The sequence below is a fragment of the Arachis hypogaea genome, chromosome 20, assembly GCF_003086295.3.
Source record: "Arachis hypogaea cultivar Tifrunner chromosome 20, arahy.Tifrunner.gnm2.J5K5, whole genome shotgun sequence".
Classification (NCBI taxonomy): Eukaryota; Viridiplantae; Streptophyta; class Magnoliopsida; order Fabales; family Fabaceae; genus Arachis; species Arachis hypogaea.
The window spans coordinates 122,596,779-122,622,790 of NC_092055.1; the positions used below are offsets into that span (position 1 = coordinate 122,596,779).

The 26,012-nt window shown below is 35.6% G+C and overlaps 1 protein-coding gene across 1 annotated transcript; it reads right to left on the reverse strand.

Moving 5' to 3' along the window:
- Nucleotides 1–17,962: 17,962 nt before the first annotated feature.
- LOC112786262 (phosphatidylinositol/phosphatidylcholine transfer protein SFH12) lies at nt 17,963–23,448 on the reverse strand. Its single transcript, XM_072231220.1, has 15 exons — nt 22,889–23,448; nt 22,519–22,639; nt 22,247–22,396; nt 21,357–21,861; nt 21,155–21,216; nt 20,835–20,934; nt 20,648–20,715; nt 20,281–20,510; nt 19,940–20,017; nt 19,708–19,809; nt 19,570–19,619; nt 19,383–19,482; nt 18,959–19,035; nt 18,728–18,794; nt 17,963–18,197 (listed from the first exon to the last, which is right to left on the reverse strand). The coding sequence occupies exons 8-15, from the start codon at nt 20,419–20,421 to the stop codon at nt 18,117–18,119; spliced, it is 696 nt and encodes a 231-aa protein (XP_072087321.1). The 5' UTR covers nt 20,422–20,510; nt 20,648–20,715; nt 20,835–20,934; nt 21,155–21,216; nt 21,357–21,861; nt 22,247–22,396; nt 22,519–22,639; nt 22,889–23,448; the 3' UTR covers nt 17,963–18,116.
- Between the last annotated feature and the right edge of the window lie 2,564 nt (nt 23,449–26,012).

Genomic DNA, 26,012 nt, shown 5'->3' on the forward strand with positions numbered 1-26,012 from the left:
ATAATTATATGTTTTTTATTCTAAATAAAATAATTATAGTTGTTATTTGCTATCTATCTTATTTTTAGGATTTTATTTTTGAAATGCCTATTCTCCCTTCTAAATTCTAGTATTTTTTTATTTCTAGTTTTTGGTTTATTTAATTGAACGGCAGTGGCGGAGCTTCAAAAATATTTTGAGGGGCCAAAATTTGAACATAACAAATACATATTAACATTTATATGAAAACAAAATTATAAAATATATCTCTTTTTAGAGTTTCTCACCGATATGATAATAAATATTTTAAAATTTTTTAAGAAGGCACTCTTCGAGTTTTGAATGGTTTAAAATATTCAATTATCAAATCAGAACTAAACTTTTTATAGTTAGAATGATAGATATAAAAAGTTATAATATTTATTGAATATTAAATATATTTTTTACAAAAAAAATTAAAAAACTAATCAAGCATAAAATAATATTAAATTAATTAGATATGAAAGAATTATTCAAATTCTTAAAGATGACATGAAAAAATAGAATTACTTAGAATTTAGTTTAGAAGATTAAAACTTCAAAAGTTGTAATTTATAAAAGATTTTTATTAGTCTACACTAATAAAACGACACCAATATTTAAAGAATATTTTAATATTTTTGTGTAAAAATTAAAATAAAATCAATAAGACATAAAATAGTATTAAAAAATAAATTACTTATTATAATGATTATGATGATGAGTTTCATTGCATTAATTACTTTACAAAAGTCCATTCTAATTAGTGCATTAATCCAACAATTTGAAGAAAAATATATAGATAGCCCATTAGTCCTACCAATTCGAAGAAAACTTAAGCCAAGTAAACCCTGATAATCATGTTCTATATGATCTTGTTACTAAAGTTTTTATAAAAGTTTTGGGCCGTGGTTCCCATTGCCCACACTAAGCTCTGCCATTATTGGATGGGTTCATCTATACAATATAAAATAATAACTATATACATATTTTTGTTTAATAACTTTAATAAGAAATGTCTTCCTTCGTCACAACTTACATCATAGATATTTTTTTTTTGTTAATTACGGAGTTTATAGAAACAGGAGTTAAATTTTATTATTTGATATTTCAATTGTATAAATCATTATTATTTTTCACTTTTTATGATGGACATTCTTGATTCTAGAATTATTTTTCTTTTTTATGTTACAATTTTGTTTATTTTTTGGTTGAGTAAATTAGTTACAAATAGATAGAACTTGGATTGAAAAATTTCGAACAACAAACGAATACAAAGATGACATAATTGAATTCCTTGATTTTGCTTTTGTGAGAACGGCCATTTTGGATAGAATATGTTATACATGTTCACGATGTGCATTTGAAAAATAGTATAATAAAGACACCATTCAGGATTATTTGCTCTTAAAGCTATTTTCGAAAATCTATGTTATTTGGAATCGTCATGGTAAGATACAACGTGCTGAGCCAAGTAGTATAGAAGTGCAAAACAGACACCATATCAAGAGAATCCATTAGATACATTAATGAGTGATTTATTTGGCTACCATGGGGCTGAAGGTATAACGGGAGTGAATGACGCAGTTATACACAAGGTTGCGAGAACCGGACCGGTTAATAAACCGGTGAGGTGACTGGTTTATTAGTTTAATGGTTCGACCGGAGTTTAATCAGGGTTCAACCGGAATTCGACCAATTTAATTAAATATTAAATAAAATTATTAAAAATTTAATATATAATTTTAAATATTTAAATTTCAATAAAATTTAACCTAATAAAATTTAAAATGTAAAATTTAAAATTTCAATCTATAACCTAATAATAAAGAATAACAAATAATTGAAACAAATCAGTAATAACCACTAATCATTGAATTTGCAAACAAAATCATAATTTAAATTTGGAACAAACATACTCATAATTTGGAACAAACAAACAGAATTACAAAAAACATATAAAATCAAACAAACAAACTATAAAATCAAATTACAGTAACAAATTAAAAACAGAACAAAAACATAATTTAAAACTTACAAAAATAGAATTACAGAAACCTGATTAATTCATTTAATTAACAAAATATAAAAAAGCTAAAAAGCAGAAGACAGCGCAATCAACAGAAATTAAATGCAGAAGACAGCAATGAACAAACAACAATTAACCCAGACAAAGCAGGGCAGGGATCTGCTTACAAACTCAGAAATTCATAAACTCAACCTAAGAAGAAATTAGCAAACTCAGAATTAGAAATCAGAAACCAAATAAAAGTACAAAAAAAAAAAAACAAAATTAAATTGAAGACCGATGGCGAAGGAGGAATCCAAGTGACGGCGATGGAAGAGGGGAAGTGAGCTCGGTCACAGAGGGATTGAAGACAGGCTTGATGCGCGAGAGAGAGGGATCGACGATGAGGACAGACCGACAGAGACACGATTTCAAGATGGCCAATGACGACGAAGACAGAGGCGGTGATGTCAACAGCGAGCATACCTGGCGACGCGAGGTGAAGTGATCCAAGAGAAGAGAATCGCGACGGCGGGACTTGACACTGGCTGAGGAAAAGAGTTCGTCGATGACGGCGGCACTGGTCGCTGGCTGCTGCTGCTGGCGGTCTGGGAGAAAGAGAGCGGCTAGGGTTTCGTGTGGAGATCAGAGAGAAAGGGGCTGGGTGGTGACTGGGTCGTGGGTGTCGGCGAGAGAGAAGGGAGGGGGTTTTATATATATTTTTTAATTTTATTTTTTAAAATTAAAAACCGGAAAAAACCATTCGGTTTAAACAGTTTACCAGTTAACTATCGGTTTGACCGGTTTTTTCATCGATTTTTTGTCAGACAATTTTTCACTTCAATCGAACCGGTTAAAAGACCGGTTTCCTGTTAATCCGGTTGAACCGGCCGGTCAGATTCGATTTTCAGAACACTGGTTATACGCAATAGGGACGAAGACACCACAGATGAAAGATTACATGAGGCATCTATTGATAATGGTAGTGAATTCAATAAATTTGTAAGAGACAGAAATGAAAAGTTGTACGAGGGTAGTAAATACACAAAGTTGGAATTTATAATCAAATTGTATCACATAAAGGTCTTGTGTAGAGTAAGTGATAAGGCCATGACTATGATATTAAATTTGTTGAGAGATACATTTGATCGAATATAGTTGCCTTCTAGTTTCTATAACACCAAGCAAGTAATTTGCAAACTTGGCCTGGACTATATTAAGATAGATGCTTGCCCATATATATCTGGATGACAATCCAGATAACTTACAAGATACATGCAAGTATTGCGGTATATCTAGGTAGATCCTTAAGAAAAAGAAGAAGAAGAAGCAAGCTGCAAAATTTTTACGATACTTTCCACCGAAGCCAAGGTTGCAAAGATTATATATGTGTAGCATGACGGCTGAGCACATGCAATGACATAATTCTGTACCTGCAAGAGATGGATTACTGAGACATCCAAGGAACAATGAAGCATGGAAGAATTTTAATGCGACACACACTCTATTTGTCGAAGAGCCATGAAATGTTCACTTAGGTCTTGCAATTGATGGTTTTAATCCCTTCGGAGACTTGAGTTCTACTAATAGCGTTTGCCTTGTGTTCTTGATTCGATACAATCTTCTGCCTTGGATATGTATGCATCACACTTCTTTCATCTTATCAATGGTTATTCCAGGAAAGAAGTCCTCTGAAAATAAGATAGATGTGTACTTGCAGCCCTTATAGATGAATTGAAAGATTTGTGGAATGATGGTGTGGAGACCTTTGACTTATCATCTGGAAACACATTTAGAATGCATGCAGCTCTTATGTAGACAATAAGTGATTTTTTTTGGGTTAGGTATGCTATCTTGTTGGAATACACACACTGGTTTGGCTTGTCCCACTTGTAACTTCGATTTTTTTCCTTGTTGTCTCCGTCATAGTTCTAAATGGTGCTTCATGCGTCATCAACCTTTTTTCGGAAGAAATCATAGATTTAAATTAAATCATGTTTGTTTTGATAGAAGCACAAAGGAGCGTGGTCCACCTAAGAAGTTATCAGGATTTGACATTCTTGAACAACAAAAGGATGTTAAAACAAGAGATCAGCAAAGAGCAGAGTCTCACAGTGGTGGAAAAAGACCTCGACGAGAAGTTAAGCAGTGGAACAAGCGAAGTATTTTCTTTGATCTTCCATACAGGGAAACTAATTTGTTGCGTCATAATCTAGACTTTATGCATATTGAGAAGAATGTGTGTAACAATATCTTGTATACTTTGCTTAATGATAAAGCAAAATCAAAGGATAATCTCAAGGCACGGAAAGATTTGAAAGAAATGTGCATAAGGCGTGATCTTTGGCCAAGTGACAATGGATCATATCATTTATCTTTGTTTTCATTAACACGTGATACCAAGAAGCTATTTCTTTCTGCGTTGAAGAATGTTGTGCTACTAGATGGTTACTCAAGTAACATTTTGAGATGTGTTGATGAGGGACAGAAAAATTTTTTTGGCATGAAAAGTCATGATTGCCATATTCTTATGGAGGAATTGTTACCAATAGCAGTTCGTCATTTGCTGCTAGATCATGTTACTGTGGTATTGGTTAAGTTTGGCTTATTCTTTAAGATCCTTTGTGGGAAAATCTTAAGTATTTCTAAACTTGACAAGCTCCAAGAACGCATAGTGATTGTCCCTTTCCTTTTGAAAATGTTATTCCCTCTAATATTCTTTACTGTCATGGTTCACTTGACAATCTATCTAGTAGAGGAAGCAAAGCTTGGAGGTCCAGTGCATTATCATATATGTATCCAATTGAGAGGTAAAATATTTTATATGATGAAGTAAAGATCATTAGAATGACATCTTTTCTCATGTGATTTTCATTTGATTTTGTTATATTATTTTAGGGAGTTAGGCCATCTAAAATCCCTTGTACGGAATAGAGCACAAGCAGAAGCGTCTATAGCCGAAAGGATATTTAGCTGAGGAATATCTAACCTTTTGTTCTCGCTATTTGAGGATATAGAGACAAGGTTTAATAGACCCAGACGTGTATGTGATGACCCACTTGACAGGGAATGCTCAAAATCTTATCTCTTTCCAATGGTGGATAAAGCAGGGTGTTCTGGTACAATTTTTACTTTAAGTGAAAAGTAAAAGCTACAAGTCCATAGATATGTGCTACTAAATTGTCAAGCCATCAAGAATTATGTGAAGTGAGTAAAGATAGAGGTTATTTGCAGTATTTATAACTTATATTAGTTTCTGACATACTATAAATCCAATTTAATTCCTCATGTAGTGAATTTAGAGAATACATAAAAAGAAGCTCAAAGGGAAGGAGATCAAACCCCACAGACATAGAGAAGAAAGTATTTAAAGATTTTGTTACGTGGTTTGAAAAATGAGTAAGTTGGTTAAGTATTAAAGTCTATGAAATGAGAAGGGTGTTAAGAAATCAATTTTTTAAACCTCATAACTTATCCCAATTTCAGATAATGAAACCGGATACAATAGAACAGTTGTCTATTGACATAAAGTTTTTAGCACGAGGCCCCTTATCAAACGCAACGAGATATAGTGCTTATAAAATTAATGGTTTCATATTTTGAACTTTTGATCGATCGTGAAGGATTAAGGATACAGAATAGTGGAGTATTTTTAACCTCTGACACACCATGTGTTGCAAGTCGAGTTGATAGAAATTTAAGACAATGATGTACCCTATTATGGGAAGTTGGAGGATATAATTGAGCTTAGCTATTATGGGTGATTTACTGTTGTTCTCTTCAAATGTAAATAGGTTGATTCTACTCGACATAGAGGATATAAAGAAGATCAATGGAATAACTTTGATAGACCAATTCATACCTGTGAACATGAAGAAGATGAGCCTTATATTCTAGCATCACAAGCATCAATGGTGTACTATGTAGATGATGTCATTAACAAAGAATGAAGTATTGTTGTTCATTTAAAATCAAGAGATTTGTAATAAAATAGGAGATGAAATTGAAGAGGTTGCAGATGGGACGAGCTACATCAAGAGCAAGCTCTTGATCAATTTTTTGGCAACAGTGATGAGTACATGCAATTGGCAACAAATCGCTTAATCGATGATATAGCTCAAATATAATGTGAAATTTAAGGTTTAAGCTTATTTATATATTTGTTAATTTCAAGGTCATGGTTTACTATTTGACTTGCTTTTTTATTTTTGGCCTAATTTTGTGTGAAATATAACATGATTAATCAAGGATCCCAATAACATACTAGGCGCTTTGGTGGACGTCAATCTTCTGAATATTATATAATGGAGACAACAGGTACAGTGCACAATAAATTTGTTCTCTCATAATAAGTGGCTAAATAAGTACTCTCTAAATACATGCAGATTTTTATATTTCAATCTTCATATGTTATACTTTTTGTGTAATCTCTTGTATGAAAGTAAAAAATTGATGCATTGATATCTAAATATACACTATGTTAACATGTATAAGACTGATTCTTTTCATTCATATAAGTTTAAATTATATATAGCATAGTTTGTAGAAATACACGTGTTTAAGATATTTAAAAATGAATCTTTTCTTGAGATAAATTGGTCAATTGTGTTTAATTTTTCTAATATTTTTTCAGTTTCTGATTTTGATGACATGAAATTTAAAACAGAAAGGTATCAAATTTTTAATAGGCCTCTATAATAAAAGAACATTACTATTATATACTATTTAAAAATATTTTTCTGGCTTATTTTTCGGTATTCAATTGTGTAATTAGAGTACTAAATGTGCTTGTTTACGGGGTAAAAACATAGTTGTCAGAACCGAATCGGTGATTAAACCGGTGAGATTATTGGGTCACTAGATTACTGGTTCAACTGGTGGGTCATTGGTCGAACTGGTTAACCCGGTATAATTAAATAATTATGTAAAATTTAATTATTTTTTTATTATAAGTACTTTTATTTTGTTTTTATAAAAATAATGATCATTTTAAATTTTAATAATTTATTAATTAATTTATATTTATTGTATTATTATATTATTATAAGTAAAAATTTACATACAGTTAATTTTCATGTGAAGTTGATATTTAAAAACAGTTAGATGATTTGACAAGTTTAACTAAATATTATCTAACGATTTTCAACTATCAACTTCATATGAAGACAACTACATGTGAGTCTTTACCTATTATTATATACTACAAGTATTTATTGAAAAAATAATATTAATAGATATCATATAATCATGAAAAGAAAAAATAATTTATGATTAATAATTTTTTTGTTTATCTTTTTAATATATATATATATATATATATATATATATATTTAATAAAATTTATAGTTAAATAAAATATAAGTGATTTAAAAATGAGTGACTTTGAAATTAAAATTAATTGAATATAAGTAAAATAAAAAATTGCTATATGTTTAATAATTTGGATATTTGTTAGTAAGAAGCAATGTAGTTTGGTGGTATGATGCCTTTCTTGCAACCCTGGAGTACAAAATTCGAACCCATGGCAACTATTTTGGAAAATTTTTCAAAAACCACAAAGTTTTGACACTTGGCAACGCTAGAATGTATAGAGAGTATGGTGGACTTGTAAAACCCATATGCATTGTAGCTTTGCCTTCCGCTCGGTTCGATCCGGTTTTAATAATTATGGGTAAAAAAATACTAAGTAATTAAGGACCAATAAACTAGTTTTCGAAAATTGTGCTTCTTTATTTAAAGGAAAAATCTGCTCTGTATTGATCAAATTTCAATGTTTGCCCTGCTCACATTAGCATAACATATAAAGTTGGCTTTATATTGCCTGTCCCCTGTTCACAATTCCCCCAAGCTTGAATTTTTCATAAAGTTAGAATTTTATTTACTCTTGGACTTCCGCTTTTTTCTAAATTCTAATGATGGACTTGAACTTAAATAACCTTTTTCGGTCCCATTGATTGATATCATTTTAAAATGTGTAATTTTAATAGCTTACTGCTGTGAGGGATACTTTTTGTGTTTACTTGCAAAGCTGATATTGTTCTACAATCATCAGGATGCATAGGAATAATGTGAATATTTGTGTCTACTATTGACAATTTGGCACTGACAAATCAATAATTTATAATACCATGTGGCTCCAGTAATTTGTCTTGCCACTTATTTTCTTAGTTTCGATATGGTTTTATTTAGCAATTGATTTGGTACTCTTGATTCTAAGTGCTAAACCTTTAGAAGATATTTCTAATTTTCAGCACCTGACATGTAGCTATAACATTAGAAGTTTAATTAATTATTAAGTCTGAAAAACTTTGACACAGAACCTCATATGTTGCATGCTTGTGATGCTAAGTGATAAACTTTTGGAAAACATTTCTAATTTTTTGTCTTGTTATAATTTATACTCACTCCAGTGGGAGTTGCGGCACTTGACATGTGGCTCTAACATTAGAAGTCTAATTAATTAGGAAGTCTGCAAAACTTTACACTGAACCTCATGTGATGTATGCTTGTAGAATGCCATAATTTTTTGACTTAAGGTTAAGAAAATTCATTGTGTGCCATGAGCCATTGTGTACATGCACAGTTGTCACCCTTCCCCTGCGGTCACAAAAAAATAATAAAAATAAAAATAAAAAATAAAAAGAAAGAAAAAAATTACACAGAAAGGCTATGATTATCTTTGTTGCTACCATGATAGTAGTGATTCACCATATGGCTAGTTTGCTTTATCTCTTGTAATGAAAATGTTCTGTATGAATGTCAAAAATCACAGCTTCTTTGCGACCCACAACGGCTCAAGAATTTTAATATGGAAAGGAAAGTGGTGTTTTGGCCAGAAATGAGGGAGTATTGTGTTTTACCCAATGGTGGATGCATGGTCAACACGCAGGGGCATGTTGACTGCCACAAGTGGGAGGCGAGATGACGTGGCGCAGCTTGAGTGGGACACGGTGGCATCACGTGGGGGCGTGCTGGCCTATCACGTGGGGGAATGATGATGATGTGGCGGAGTCTGAATGGGCCACGTAGGCATCATGTGGGGGCGTGATGATGACGTAGGCATCACGTAAGGGCGTGCTGATGTAGCACGTGGGGGCGTGATGATAACGTGGCGGAGCTTAATTGGTACATTGGGACATCACGTGGGGCGTGCTGAGTCAGCACGTAGGGGCATCCTGACACGTGGCAGGATGTGATTGGCCTGAGGCAATCAAAACGTGGGGGGCATGGTGAATGCTACTCTCTATATAAGGCAGTGCTCGGGTCCATTTTCATTCTGAGGAAGTGTGTGAGTGTTCTGAGTGTGTTTCTGGTGTAATGGAGGGTACCGCAAACTTGCTAGTGTATCGCGATGGTGAGATAATACGTAATACTCATGAGGGAGTGAGGTTTGTGTGCCAGAATTCGTTTTCGTTTGTGGTTCCATGCACCATGACGTTTATGGAACTTCAGAACGGTCTCTGTCAAAGCGTGGAGAACGGTACGTTAATGAGAGTGAGCAGAATTCTGTACCAGAATCCGGTTGTAGTTTTTGGTGGTCTAATACAGTTTGATACCATGCCAATCACTGACGAAGTGACTATGCATAATATGTTCCAAATTTACCGGCAGACTCAGATGCGACAGCCACAGATTAAGCTGTATGTTGAGTTTGAAACCGTAGAGGCAAAATGGATTCAAAATGATTTAGAGGTGGAGGATGATAGAGCTGCAGTGTACGAGGGAATGAATAGTGACAGCGAAGAGGACTTCGAAGCCACTTATGAAGCCGGCGACGAAGACGAGGATGGTGATGTGGGAGTTGAGACAGCAGTGGATAATGTAGTGGTTCACCCCTCGATCAGTCAACCGATGAACGTGCCACCTTTTATGCGTGAATTGGATCTCGACGCCATGCATGCACCGGAGTTTCCGGAATATTCAAACATAGGTACATGATGACCGAATAATATGTTTTCTTTAATCTATACTTTGGATTGATTAATAAACGATGATGGGCATTTTCTGTAGGTGTTGCTGATCCCGAGGACGGAGAGTTCTGGATTGGAATGGAATACAATTCTAGAAAGTCGGTCGTGGCAGCAATTAGAAGTTACACTATCGCTAGAGGAGTTGACTACGACGTGTATGAGTCTGAGCCACAGACGTTCTATGCAAAATGCAAGATGTATGGGTGTGGGTGCGACTGGCTTATTCGAGCCAGCTTGATACAGAAAAAATATTGTTGGGAGATACGCAGATACAACGATAGGCACACGTGCACAATGGGAGTGATTTCACAGGATCATTCCAAGTTGGACTCGGATACAGTTGCTGAGGCTATAAGGCCATTGGTTGAGACTGACCCGTCCATCAAGGTGAAATCTATAATAGCCGAATTTCAGTCAAGGTTCAACTATACCATCAGTTACCGAAAGGCTTGGTTGGCAAAGCAGAAGTCCATAGCAAAAGTTTTCGGTGATTGGGAGGAGAGTTTTCAAGCCTTGCTGTGGTGGCTCTTGGTTATGGTTCAGAAGATGCCTGGGTCAGTTGTCCAGATAGAAACACGCCCACTGTACAATGGGAATGAAGAGGCGCAAGGGGTAAAAATACTTCATCGCGTATTTTGGAGTTTCAATCCATGCGTTAGGGCATTTAGGCATTGCAAGCCCCTAGTTTCGGTTGACGGAACACACTTATATGAAAAGTACAAAGGTACACTTCTGGTCGCTGTTGCACAGGATGTGAACCAGAACATTGTGCCTATCGCTTTTGCCTTGGTGGAAGGGGAGACAGCTGATGCGTGGTACTTCTTTCTCAGGAATCTGCGAATGCATGTTGTCAGAAAAGATGGTGTGGGTATGATCTCGGACCGGCATGAGTCAATTCGGGCAGCAGTAAATCGTTCCAGAGGTGACTGGCAACCTCCAAAAGCATGGTGGATGTTTTGTATAAGGCACATCGGCAGCAACTTCCTACGAGCATTCAAAGTCGCTCACTTGCAAAAGCTTGTGGTCAACATTGGGTATTCAAGAACGGTGGAGAAGTATAACATCAACTATAAGAGGTTGGAAGAGCGAGGCGACGCATATGCCAGGTGGTGCGATGCCATTGGACTTAGACATTGGGTATTGGCATTCGACGAGGGACATCGATAGGGCCATATGACGACGAACCTTGTCGAGTGCATTAACTCAGTGTTGAAGGGTGCCAGTAATCTACCTGTGTTGGCACTAGTCCGAGCAACATATTATCGGTTAAATGAACTTTTTACGCGGAAGAATGCTGAGACTCACGAACGCAAACGTGCTGGATTTACTTATTCTGTATTCGCACAACAGCGGATAGAGGCAAGTATGCAATAGGCTGGGAATATAGTTGTGCACTGTTTTGACAGACGGAATGAAGTATTTGAGGTGCGCGAAATGACTAGCGAAAAGGTGTTAGTCGTTGATCTTGCACGACGTACGTGTGACTGTGGGCACTTTCAGGTGGAACGAATACCATGTCGCCATGTTATTGCTTGCTGTGCTAACCAGCAAATCGATTGGCAGGTGTATGTGCATGACGTGTACAAGATGACAGAGGTCCATAAGGTATATAGATTCGAGTTCTCGCCGTTAGGTGATGCCGAGACATGGCCTGCGTATGAGGGACCCACATTGGTCGCTAATCCCGCCTTGAGGCGAACGTCGAAAGGTCGCCCAAAATTGACCGGATACTTGAATGAAATAGACTCACGCGACATGCATGGTCCTCGGATATACCGTCTCTGTGGTGCTCAGGGACATAATCGGAGTCGATGTCCTCAGCGTGCTGGACCGAGTGGTGGGGGGGAATGACTTTTATTTTCATTGTATTTGTATTTTTGAATTTGCATTTTTATAATAGATTTTCTTTTTCGTCTTAGTCGTGTTTGTATTTTTAAATTTGAGATTATCCATTGATGTTTAAGACCATGATAATGTTAACATTTACTGCCTTACTGAAGCAAATATACAAATTTTTAACTACGAATAACATCGGCCAACATACAGAACATTAAATACGAATTACATTAAACCCTAGGATGAAATCTAAAAACCCCAACCCGATGCTCACTTCCTACGACCCATCCAGCTCAGTGCCTTACCCATCATGCCCTGACCTGGCCGCGACGGAGTATACCTATCAGGTGGATTTCGCTCCATCCGTAGGTCATATGGGTGACCTGGAACTGAGTCATCCATACTTGCAGCGGCCGACCCACCTGCCTCTGCCGGAGGTGCCGACCTACCCGCCACTGCCGGAGGGGCCGACCCACCTGCCTCTGATGGAGCAGATGCACCGGGGTTGTACTCGTCAACAAGTGTGTATGTCCGCCGAAGGAATCCACTATCACACGATGCACCCTCTGACGTGTGGTCGGAAGCAGGACGCCGCAAACCATGGCTCATACCGACTGATGTCCCCACGTGGATTAGCTGAGGCTGACAGTGAATGCATAGCACTAAAATCTGACCAACCACCCAAACTAGCATTGGCCCAATTCTGTAGTTACTGATCTCCGTGACCGCCGATGGAGAAGTCAAACCAATCATGACCGACTGGAATCGTCAGTATCGGCTGACGCACCTGGCTGGACTGGCCCTGGTGCCTGTGCTGAGAGTGTTGGGAATGGTGGCTATGCTGAGAGTTCTGGGAATGGTGGCTGTGCTGAGAGTGATGAGAGTGGTGGCTGGATGCACTCTGGTCTTCTGGCTGTGGTACATAATAAGGAACCGGCTCAAACACTGCATGCTGAGTGGGACCTGAGGTGTAGGTGGCTGAGGTGCAGGTGGCTGAGGAACATACGCCGACAATCTCAGCATATGTCCGAATGAGCGCACGTACCAATCCCGATACTCCGAGGTCGGTATGAAGTCCCAGGTCGGAAGGGGGTGCAGATCCCGCAGTCGAGTGTTTCGCTTGTTGCCCCACTTTCGCTGTCCATTTCCCATGCAAAACTGTCCAGTCATAAAGCTGCACTCTGCGAAGAACCATGCAATGCTGGTCCAGTGGAATGTCCCTTGGTATTCGCAGGGGGGGGTGTGCGAACCCAAACTGACGCATCACTCGGTTCGTAGGGTGCCATTCGATACACTCGAGCGACAACAACGGAGCAACGATATCACACACATCAAGATGTTCATGTAACTTGCCGGGTATGATCATTCCTTCGTACGGCCGCCACTCAAACTGCCACAGATAATTCGAATGTCATAACTCTAACATTAATGTCTGGAACTAGGATTCATTAGAACCATAAATATTTACCTCCTGCATGTAGTCTATATCATGCCTAAATGTCACAACGGTCTTCTCTACCCACGCTGTGCTCCGTTCCGAATGACTCCACCTGAAACATGATACAGTGAAAAAATTTACGTAAGCAACTGTAATTGAAACATGCATAATGAATATAATCTCCGACAAGAACCATAAATATTTACCTCATGGCAACTGGTATCTCAGCAGATGGAAGGATATGTCTCGGTACGGGCGCAATACACGGCATTCGCTCCCATGCCCAAACAAACAATAGATTAAGAGGGCCATCCATCTCCTTCGTGTCATATTGTGATGCATGGCATAGTGCTCTGTAAAGATGTGTGAGACATGCTGAACCCCAACTATAAGTATGGATCCGCTCGAAATCGCAAAGCAACGATAGATACTTCGCATGGGCGTATGCGGTCGACTTATCTGTGAATAGGGTCGACCCTAACATACAGAAAATTTGACATCTCACGTATCTCCTTATGGACTCTTCAGTGTCCAACGGCTCCTCATCTCTGATACGTTGAACCCAACCAAGCTTTATATAGGATTTCGAATTACGGCTGAGTACTGGTTCACCTCCGAATATTGCCATGCTTTGACTCTGAACGAAATCACTACTACTGTCAGTCCATCCATTCACAGGCTCTCCATCAATTGGTAAGCCAAATATATGTGCGACATCTTCCAATGTCACTGTAACCTCACCCACCGGCAACACAAAAGTGTGAGTCTCCGGCCTCCACCTTTCAACCAGAGCAGCTAACAACGGGTGAAATCCTCTTATCATCCCAATCCTAGATACGTGGTAGAATCCCATGGCGCGTAAGTAGTTTTCGACCATCGGGTTCCAACTCTGTGGCGGATCCAGTTTACGCTGTTAGGCTGCATCAACAAAAATATATTTGTTATATTAGTTATAAATATTCATTTATTAATAAACAAATATTAGCATATCTATTTATAAAATGTATGTGATCACATCAACTAATAATATTATTTACATATTTATTTATTTTAATACTTTATTTGTTAGAATCATTAACGTGCAGTGCATTACCATAGTTAAAATAATTTTTTTTGTGCATCAACATATATTTCTCTAATATTATTAATAACAATGTATATATATTTTTCTAATATTTATTTATTACTTTAACATTTATATATTAAACTTTTGAATATGTTCAACATACATATTTATTTACAGAATATATATTTTTTATTTTACTATAGTATTATTTTTATATTTTTATCGTAGAGAAATATATTTTTTTAAAAAAATTTTAGTATGTCGTATAGTATAGTATAATATATATTTTATTTTAGTATTTTTATAACAGAAAATTAATTCAAAATTAACAAAAAAATTATATTTTAACATATTAAATAACAAAAAATAACAGAAATTAAAATACACAATAAAAATATAATTACCAACTTACATAAATTAGATGATCCTAATAATTTTTAATATGTTCCTCCGGAGCATTATAATTATGAACCATTCTTTAAAATAAATACAAATAATATTTTTTTTACTACCTATTTTCCCACCCTTTCTCCTTGTGGAGCAGCAACACCCTTCCCCTCTGATATGAGTTCGCAACCCCCCTTCCCCTAACGCTTTTCTGCCCTCTCACTAACACATTTTCTTTCTATATTGCAGTTGGAGGAGGAGGCTCTTTATATAGAGTAACGAAAAGGCCACGCTTGCTGTTTACCAGGGTGAGACCTGTCCCCTACATGGCAGCAGCTGCAGCACCCCCCGTGGTGCAGGAACATCGGGACTCCGCGACGCCAGCTCCACCACGCCCCTGCGTGGTGCCAAAACCTGCATGCTCACCGCGTCACCACGCCCCTGCATGTTGACCGCTGTTTCACCGCCTGATAAATCACCCCACCCTCCAATATCCTCCCAAAACACCAACTTCTTTCCCATAACAAAAATAATTTCTAACCCACAACATCATGTGTGGATTTGTGAATTAATTTCCATCCCTTATTTCTACTTTAGGATTTGCAGCAGAGTAAGTATGTAGTTGTGACAACTTTCCTTCTCTTTTTGTAACAACAATATCTTGTATTTATATGAGAAATTATTGATACTCTTCGGTCATATTTTTTATACATGTCCCAGCAAAGATTTATCCTTTACTAGAAGGCTAAAAGTCAAAGAAATGGAGAACTTATCTAAAAATAAACAAGTTGTTGTAAACTTTAAAGATCAATAAGCTATTGGAGAAGCACAAGATTTGCTTGCTGGATATTTAAGAATATTGGCAATTGATTGTAAGTTATTTTCAATCAACTTCTCAAAGTGGTCAGGACCTTTAGGTGTACTTCGATCTAAATTTGAGGAGTATTTTAACAACTTGCTGAAGGTATGCACTTGAAATATTTACTTTTATCAAATTGCTATTAAAATTATACATTCTTAGTGACATTTTGTTATTTATGTATGATTCTTTTTTAAAGCCAAAATTTTATTTCAAAATTTTTGAAGGAATTGCAAAGCGATATTGCAAATTGAGTCTTGCAAAACAGAGGTCACAACATAGAATTAAGTTGTGGGATGAATTCTATGATCTATGCATGAGTAGACAAGCAATATTGATAATATCCCAGTTGGTATATACAGAGATCAATGAGCATCCTTTGTTCAGTATCGTTTTCTACCTTCTACAATGATAACATGATAAACTTTTTAAAATTAATATTAATACATAATCATTTTTCTAATATTTTTTTTTCATAGGAGATGTGTAGGAGAAACAAAGAAGTTCGCAGCAAGCAAACAATTTTTCTACTGGTGGCTTAAAACCCTTCTTAAAAAAAAGACATAAAATAGTATGAAGCATAATTCAAGTTTTTTGTTTTCACTAAATTATGATATGCTTCTTAACTTTATTTGATATTATTTTACATAGTTTTTAGCAACTGGACAAAAAATTAGCCGTGAAAAAATGTACATAGAAATTGATAAGAAGAAAGATGGGTCATTTGTAATTGATGAAGTAAGGGATATAGCAGTAACTTAAACTTATTGGTATATTTTTGTATAAAGTGTAACCTAAGATTTCGACAAACTTAATGTTACTTTGTTAGTTTTTCGTTGTTTAAATCTCAATTGTAGAAACAAATTGAACTAGTTATGTCTCAAAATGAGAAAGATGATCTGGACCATCCACAAATGATACTATTGGCAAAGTGTTTGGGAAAGAGCATTCTAGTAAGGTGTGATGTATGGATATTAGAACAACACCTACTAATACTTTCAGAAATGCCAATCGTCCTAGCCAGTAGCCAATTCTTCAACTTCAATGTCTTCTACCAATTACTCCCAAGCTGATTTTAAACGTTTGAAGTCTAAATTTGATGGAACATTGACTGCACTAAAGACTTATTTCCTTTCTAAAGAAGGAAGAATTCTTGTTAAATTTACCAGTATCTTTGACCACACAGCTCAGGTAAATTGCTTTCTCTTCTCGAATTTATGTTGCACTAATCATTTTGAAAATTATGATAAATGATAACTGTTATATTGAGCTACTATTTTAGCATTGTTAGTCTCGTATATTCTAACCTCACACCTCCATTCTTTTCAATTCATTGTTCAAGTTTTTGACACTTGAAAAAGTTAATGTCTTTTTTTTTATTTTTTTCCTTTGAATTATTTTTATAGTGCTATAGATGTTGGCAACTTTTATGTTAATATTTTTTGTTTTTAATTTATTTTAGACTAATGATGTTGAGAATGAACCTATTACACCAACAACAGCAAGAACATCATCAGGCGGAAGCAATGAAAATCGTGAAGATATTGTTTAGTGTTGCTTTAAAGATTGATTAGTTGTTAATTCTTTCATACTTTTTAGAGTATTATGTTGTATTTTTTTATTAAACAAACTTATTCAAGTAGTGAACTCATTAGTGGTAGTTGTGAATTTATTGAATTTTAACTTGTTTAATTTTTAGGATTAGATATATAAAGATAGTGGTAATTAAAATATTATGCATTTTATTATAATATAAAGAAGTTATTATTTATTTTAATGGCTTATGAATTAGATTTATATTTTAAATAATTTTACTAATATTAAATTTTGCCTTCTAATTAATATTTTATAAAATAAAAAAAAAACTATCACTACAAAAAAGGGTTAAAATGGCAGTTTTTTATGAAAATTACAGCGGTTACAACTGCCATTATTACCAAAAACGGCGCCTCCAAGAAACGCCGGTATTCTGGGCGCCATTCTGGTTATTACGGCGGTTTTCTGAAAACCACCGTAATAACCAATGGATAATTCGACGGTTTTTTTATGGTTAAAATGGCGGTTTAACCAAATAAAATAGCGGTCTTGTTGTTTAAAATGGCGGTCTATAACTGCCATTTTTACCAGGGTTTAAGGCATCCTTCTAGTTTAAAATGGCGATTTTTAACCGCCATTTTTACCTAGGTTTAATGGCATCCTTTTCATTTAAAAGGGTGGTTTCTAACCGCCGTTTTTACCAGGATATAATGGCACCATTTTTGTTTAAAATGGCGATTTTTAACCGTTGTTTTTACCTAAGTTTGATGGCAATTTTATACTTTTTAAAATGAGATTGAAATTACCTACTTGAAGTGACATTTTTTGAACTCAAACTTTAAAATCTATTAATAATCAAAAGGTATAGCCTTAAATCAAACATTATAACAAGATTTTCAATTCATACATGGTCTTCGAAAATCAAGAGTCATAATCCAAAAACAAAGTATCAAAGATAACATTTTTCAATAATTCGTCTTACAATATATATATATACATAAAATCTTTATCATGCAAGATCATGCTTCTTGGGTGCTAGCTCCAAAAGATCTACTTCTTAACTCTTTTGGTGATGGAATTTCACTCTCTTGATCCAATCCCTACAACAAAAATATAATTATGAGCACAATAAAAAAGGATAGAAAACTGAATCTGAAACTATTAATATGAAATTATTCAATCATCAAAGTTTTATATATGCAGATATCAAACGTCGAAATAGGTCGCAATTCATGACATTTCCTGTTTAACAAAAAAAGAACCAAACGTCAAGATTATTGGAAATGGTAATTAATGCTATTGACACGAGATGTCCCTAATGACAAGACTAAATTAAAAGTACTAATCACAATTAGGCAGTAACTGGATGGAACAGAACAACAAAAAAAGGCCATGATATCTATGATGTCTAAAAATGACAAGAATCAAAAGTACTGAATTTGGTTTCATATTTATCACGTAAATGAAAGCTTAGGTGTCTAAGATGTTTTCATTCACTAAACTTAATGGTTCCAAGAAATTAAAAACAAAAGTTCCTCAATGAATGCTTGCACACAAGTTATAATACTATTTCCAGCATGGAAATACAGCATACATGCAGTAAGATACAGGGTGTTAAGTAAAGAAAAACCTCCTTTTGAGTTTGAAAGACATAAACCATAGTAGAAGAAATTTCTTTATTGATGATCTTGTCAAATCTGTCCCATCACAGAATAAAAGAAAAAGGACATAAACAAGCCAATCGGTTACGTTACTTTTGTAATTCAGTAATAACAAAATGAAAATAAAGACAACAAAGAAACGATTTCAAAAATAGAACAGATGCAGAAAGATACTTGAAAAATAGAAAAAGCTATCATACCTCATTTTTGCTCTCTGGAATTGTCTCAATTTTATGGTTTGAAATTTTGTGGAACCCATTCTGAACCATCGGTAAATCTGCATACAAATTAGATAGTAAATACTATATATAAAAACTTATAATATGCCGTAAATTAATAGATTAAATTTTTTAAAAAAATAATTTTATAATAATAAATATATAGATTAAAAAATGAACAAAAACTTAAATTTTCAATAAATGTATTTAGTTTGAGTTTTTATTTTTTATTTTTATTTTTTTAAATATTTATAAATACAAAAATTAATAAAAATAATAAATTTTAGATTTTTGAATTTACATCATATTTTTTGTTTTTCTATTCACAAAATCTTATAAAGAGAAAACGCTAAAAATGAAAATGCAAACCAAATAAACCAATTAACAATGGTTTGGTCGAAGCTACCATCATTATATATGGATCCTTCCATGGACCCTTATCAGAATGCATGCAGCCTCCATGATCAGAACAGGTACAAGTACCTCCAAAAAACTCTAGCAACTCACTATCAATGCAAAAGTAATGGATAAGAACAATGTGGAGTGTAAAAACTAAAATGGAATTAAAAGTAATAATGAGTTATATGGCTCACCTAGCATCAATCACTTCTAGTAATTTGCTTTGATACTTGTTGCCAAGTACCTGTAAATGTAGAAGTAATTTCAGTTTAAATCCTACTTTCCTTGAGAAAATTAAAGAGGATTAATTAGCATACAATCTTTGTTCTCACATGGATCTTTGATGGGGTCTTTGGGTCAAGGAAGGATTTGACAGTGCTCCACAACATTCTGAATCCAGAACCAGCATTGATGATGTACATTTGGCTCAAGGTCTGTAATGAAGGACCCAATTTAATGATATTAAAATTAAAATCTCTACTTCGACATAATTAAATATTTAATCGAGAAATAAACTCTTTTATAATCCATATTTACTATAACAAAAGCAGGGGAAGGACTTACTTCAGAATAGTTGTTGCCATCAATCTTCTGAAGGGCAGTGATGAGCTCTCTGGCATGTTTGCTGAAGTTCTTAAGCCCCTGCAACATGCGTCAAAAACAAAAATTAATAAGTATTCTGTAGAACAACATGAAATCAATTTTTAATCATTTTAGAAAATACTTATTGATATTAACTAATATTGGCAAGAAGTTCTTAAAAAGTGTGTATTGAGGAGTTACCAATTGATTTTTAATTGATGACTAAGAATAATAAATTCTAATGGTCTTTTAATATTCTTTCACGTTAACAATTATTTTTTCAATTTTGTATGCCTCCATTATTATGAAGCTTTGTAGCATGCATTACTAAGAATGAACCTGAGCAACATGTGATAGTCATCGTGCTTGGAAGGGAGAAGCTCATTCAAAATGAGAGCTTGGCGAAACTCATCAACAATTTTGGCCTCACCAACATCACGAAAATCCTCTATTTCAAGGGACATAACCTTGCTACTACTTCACCTCCCCTTCCTCTTGAAAGAATTTCTCAGTTTCTTTTTCAACGAACCCACCCGGTTAGTCTTTTCTGAGACTGAAACATAAACAATCATAATAATATAAGTGAAGATTTCATAAATCATCTTCTTTTATAATTTAAACTCATAAGTAGAAATTATGAATAGTTCTATATATTTCTAACATAAGGTAATGGCTGGTTTAAATTCAAACCTGCCGGGGGAGAAAGAGGTGCAGACATATTGTTGCTTTTGTTGAATGCTTCTGCTTGGTATTGTCATCTAGCAATGTGCAAAGTGGAAGTATAAATAAATAATAAATAGCAATGTGAGAAGAGGCAAGGCAGTACATATTTTGTTTTGTTTGCTTAAAGAAGAGGCAGGGCAAAAAATTTAATTACCTTCTCCAAAAGATAAGCTATCATGTTGCTGTAAAAATTCAGAATATTCTGCTAAGGCCCTTAGATTCTCCGGATAGATTCAAGAAAGCAAAAAAAGAAACTACAAAAAAGAAAGCTAAAAAATAAACTACAAAGCCAAAAAAGAAACTACAAATTACAGTTCATATATAGCATCCAAAATGAGATAAATAAACATGGTAGTTGGTCACGCATTAGATCAGTTCTTAAGTCCTTCCATTGAGACTGAAAAATCAAATATAAGCATCTTTTAGACATACCAGAAACCACATTTCATATCAAATAGCAATTGCAAGAACTACCTGTTATGTTCCCCTAAACACAACCACCAACCTCCTCCTGTGGAATCACGCCAAATTGCAACCTGAGGGTTTCAATTATTAGCTAATTGAAAGAAGTATATTGAATGAGATATCTGCATAAATGGTATTTAGGGTGATACACTGCAATTGTTAGAGTAGCAATGTAGCATACATATTGTAGAAGAGATAAGAAAAGACCTACGTGTCTGTGAATGCATTATCTAAGAAACATATTTTTCAAACTCAGACTTAATGTAACTAGGATGACCAAGTGAAGTGGTCATCATTGCCCAAGCCTCCACAGCACTTTCTGCAGTTGAAAAAAGTGCTCTCATCTCTTCAGCTTTCTTTTCATCCAACAGTAATCCATTCTGTGGGAAGAAACTCCAGACTAATAGAATATTGTGTGTCATCACCTCCTACTTTGGTGCAATCTTCTTTGATTTCTTTCTCTTCCAAAGAACGTGCTTTATTTTTCATTTTTGAAATTGTTGTAGTCAGAAGCATTAAACCACCTAAAATTGAATAAGTCTGTCTAATTAAATTCTCTGTTGCTTTTTTGACCTCTGGAAGTGAAGATTGAATTACAGCAATGGCAGGTTGATCACTTGTTTTATCATTATTCCTTGTATTATCCTTATCACTTCTTTGATCTTTATCATCCGTACTTCCTGGTAATGCAAGTCCAAACTGAATATATATATTTTCTGCAATATTTTGTGACTGTGAGCCAATTTTATTTAGAAACTCCAACCCATCCCACTTTAACTTCTCTAGAACAGAGAGGCCTAGCTTTTGAATAATGTTAGCATTAATAACATTAGCAAAAATTTTCCAGAAGAGTTTATTTGACAGCTCTTCATCACTAAATTGTTTTGATGAATCAGAATCTTAACTAGTAAATTAAGATATGATTAATTCACACATGCTCCATCTCTAATTAACAAAAATTAATTCACTAGTAAATTTGTAGAACATACACTAGTAAATCTCATAAGTTAACTAAGACAACATGAACAAACATAGATACTACACATTCGCTCTCCCTCTTATTAAATGTATGAAAGGAAGGCAAGGGAAGAATGAAGATACCTCCAAGCGTTCCCTTTTCCCATGTATTAATGAAAGGATGGTTTTTCCAAGTGTAGTAGAATTTTGCAGCTCAAGCCTTGAGTTTCAAACCGATTGTATAGCTTGTGCCTCCTCGTCAAAGATCCTCAAAACATGGCTGGAATCCCCATTCTGCCACATCAAATTAATAAAAATCAAATCAATCATGCATGCATCAAAATCAAGCAAGAACATAAAAACAGTAATAGATAGAATCACCAAAACCAGAGCATGATAAAAATTCAAGTACATACTGCTAGTCCCAGAAGCTTTGCTCTCTCTTTAGCTTCTGTGATCTGTTTCTGATTTTTTATGTTATATTTATCTAAAGACTGTCTCAGAGAGTCAGCCTCTTCAGCTATCTGTTCCACTTTTCTGCACCAAAATTCACAGCGCAACCACTTCAACATCAACCACTGGCAAAAGAAAAGAAAAGAAAAAAACACTAGATTCCAAACTTTGTACACAAACTGCATGCATTTATTTCATCGATTGCATATACTTCGTTTATTTCAAAGGCATTATGGCCTAATAACAAACGTGTTGCAGAAACAGAATTTTCGATTAGAACTTATTCAGACTAGGTTAAAAAATGGCGAAGGAGGAGGATGATTCGGAACGAACCTTTTCTAGAGATCGCGTTGAGATTTGGCGGCGATGGAGCACCATAATCGATCAATCTGGACGCATAGGGATTGGATCTGAGAGATGTCGTTGGAGAGGGAGAGGGAGAGATCAGAGGAGGCGGAGTAGTCGAGGTGCTTGAGGCGTTCCATGCAGTTGCGCGTATTTAGGAGGAGCTTCTTCGCGCTTTGATAAACATCCAATAACGTTGCTCCGCCGCCTTCCATAGTGGCGCTTAGTGCTGGTAGTGAGTGTGGTGGTTTTTTCGGAGCTCCGAGGAGAAGAAGCTAAACGTCAGGGAGAGAGAGAATCTGTGAATTGAAGAAACATAGAAATCGGAGCTCCGATGAATGCTGACAAGTCTTCAGATCGAAGCCAAATTGTAGAGGCTCAATGAAGGCAACGACAACGGCGTTGCTTGCAACTGCGAGGAGATGAGCTACAACAAGGGAATGAGCGACAGCGAGGAGTTGAAAGACAAATCAGTGGAAGATGAACAACGGCAAGAAATTAGGATTCGACATTGACATCATCCTCACGTTCTCATATGCAACAATACTAATCACACTCTCGTATCCAACATCACTCAAATTAAAAAAGAAAACAAATTTTATGGCGGTTCCAAACGCCACAATCAACTAAAGCCGCCACAAAAACCATGAGCATTATGGTATAAGTTAGTGCTGCCAAAATTAACAAACATAATGGCAGTTTTTTTAACCTGCCATAAAATTAGTGCCATTTTTACCAACATTTTTTTGTAGTGTATACATATGTATAACGTAAATATTATGGCAATTGTATTTGTGCAGCACATCTCAAATTGCGATGGTTTACAACTCCCACAAAACAAAAAATAATTTTTAGTCTAAGTAATTCATAGGGATTCAAAACCCCCACAACCTGAACTAAAACTGCCGTAAAACAGTACTGTTGGATGCCTTTGGAAACCAACGCAATATTCATCAAACTGCCACAAATAGCGGAGGGCAAAAATCACCATAATTTTTTTTGTTTTGAAAAAATTTCCGTAATTGTATTGCAAAACACCTAACCTTGTCGGTTTACTAAACCGCTGTAACACAATTTGCGGGGGTTCAAAACCGCCGCAAATCCAAAAAAAACTCCTGCAAATTAGCATGTTTTTTGTAGTGAGCAACGTTAATAGTATTCAGTGACTCTCAAGTAATAACTTCTTAAGTGAATGTGACCTACCAAACTAGATATCCCAACATGAAGAAGTATTTGAAAGAAACATTGGAACAATTAACTCAATTCCATGAAGCAGAGGTTCGACATATAATTCGGGAATCCAATACCCGAGCTGACACCCTTTCTAAATTGGCCAATACCAAGTCAGGGGACAACAATAGAAGCTTGATCTAGGAAACTCTCCACACACCATCAGTTGTCAAAGAAGTCGACAAGTCAAACACATTGACTATCACCAATCTAAACTTGGATTGGATGACTCCTATTATCGAATATCTCAAATTCAATATTGTACCTAAAGAAGAAAGGAAAGCAAGGAGGCTCATACGGGAAGCACATAACTACACCTTGGTACACAACGTTCTCTATAGAAGAGGAGTATCTACACCGTTACTAAAGTGCATCCCGACCTCCAAGACTAATGGAATCTTAAAGGAAGTCCATAGCGGCATATGCGAAAATCACCTAGGAGCATGGTCACTAGCTAAGAAAGTGATCCGAGCTGGCTTCTTTTGGCCGACCTTACAAAAGGAGGCAGCCAACTTCGTTAAAAAATGTTCGCCTTGCAAAAGCATGCTAACTTCCATGTGGCACCTCCAGAAGAGCTCATCAACATCACTTCACCTTAGCCAAATAGGGCTTAGAATAGACCTCCTCGGTCCATTTTCTTTGGCGGCCGGACAAGTAAAGTACTTAATAGTCAGAAATGATTATTTTATTAAATGGATCGAGGCAGAAACCCTAGCTACCATCACGGCCGAGAGAAGTCAGAAATTTGTCTATAAGAATATTGTAACCCAGTTTGGAGTTCTACACTCCATCACCACAGACAATGACACTCAATTTACCGACTCAGCATTTAGAATTTTAGTGGTAAGCCTCAAAATTAAGCACCAATTCACGTCGGTAGAGTACCCCCAAGCCAATGGGCAAGCAGAAGCTGCAAATAAAGTCATACTAGCCGGACTTAAGTGCCCACTACAAGATGCGAAGGGTGCATGGGCTGAGGATCTCCCTCAAGTCTTGTGGGCATACAGACAACCCCTATACAACAACTGGAGAACCTCCCTTCCAACTCGCTTATGGTGTAGAAGCCATGATTCCCATAGAGGTTAATGAAGAGTCTCCAAGAGTTAGATTCGATGACAACGTTGGAAATGTTCGAGCTCAAAGGGAAAAGTTAGACCTCCTTCCAGAAGTCCAAGAACAAGCTCGGATAAAGGAGGAAGCACTGAAGAAAATAGTGTCCATGAGATACAACAAGAAAGGTATCAAAAGAAGCTTCACCAAAAACAACCTCACACTAATTCAAAATGATATCGGAACACAAAGGTCGGGGAAGAGAAGCTGGCTACAAACTGGAAAGGCCCTACAAGATCATTGAAGTCTTGGGAAAGGACTACTTTAAAATGTCCAACTTACAAGGAAATGAACTCCCAAGGTCGTGGCACGTATGCAACTTGAAATGGGACCATAGCAAGAAAGTGTACCTTGCTCCCTGGTGTACTCCTTTTTCTGATTTCATGATTTTTTTCGAGAAGGATTTTCCTGGAGGGGGTTTTAATGAGGGACCATAGCAAGGGCTAAGAGTTATTTCTTAGTAGCAAGATAACTTATATAAATCATTTTCTCATTAATGATAGTTCATTATTCCATTGATTGTTCCACTAACACCCATTAATTTAAGCTCGAAAAATCGCGAAAATCATTGCCCGACCTATATAGTCGGCAAGATGAAGCGACGAGGTCCAAATTAGTGTAAGAAGTTATATAACCAGATCGTGACCCGACCTCATCAAAACTACTTAAAAGTTGGTAAAAGAGGTGAGCCTAAAACGCATCGTATAAATAACTTGATAAAACCGATTACTTAAAGTCGGAGCATAATTAATTTCCCGACTAAGGAAACACA

Excerpts from the sequence above, each read along its gene's own strand:
- LOC112786262 (XM_072231220.1), bottom strand. The coding sequence starts at position 20,421 with ATGTCCCTTGAAATAGAGGATTTTCGTGATGTTGGTGAGGCCAAAATT. Across the intron at positions 19,810-19,939 it reads ATGGCAACAACTATTCTGAA|ACCTTGAGCCAAATGTACAT; the intron begins GTAAGTCCTTCC and ends CCTTCATTACAG. Across the intron at positions 18,795-18,958 it reads TTCCAGAGAGCAAAAATGAG|ATTTGACAAGATCATCAATA; the intron begins GTATGATAGCTT and ends GTGATGGGACAG.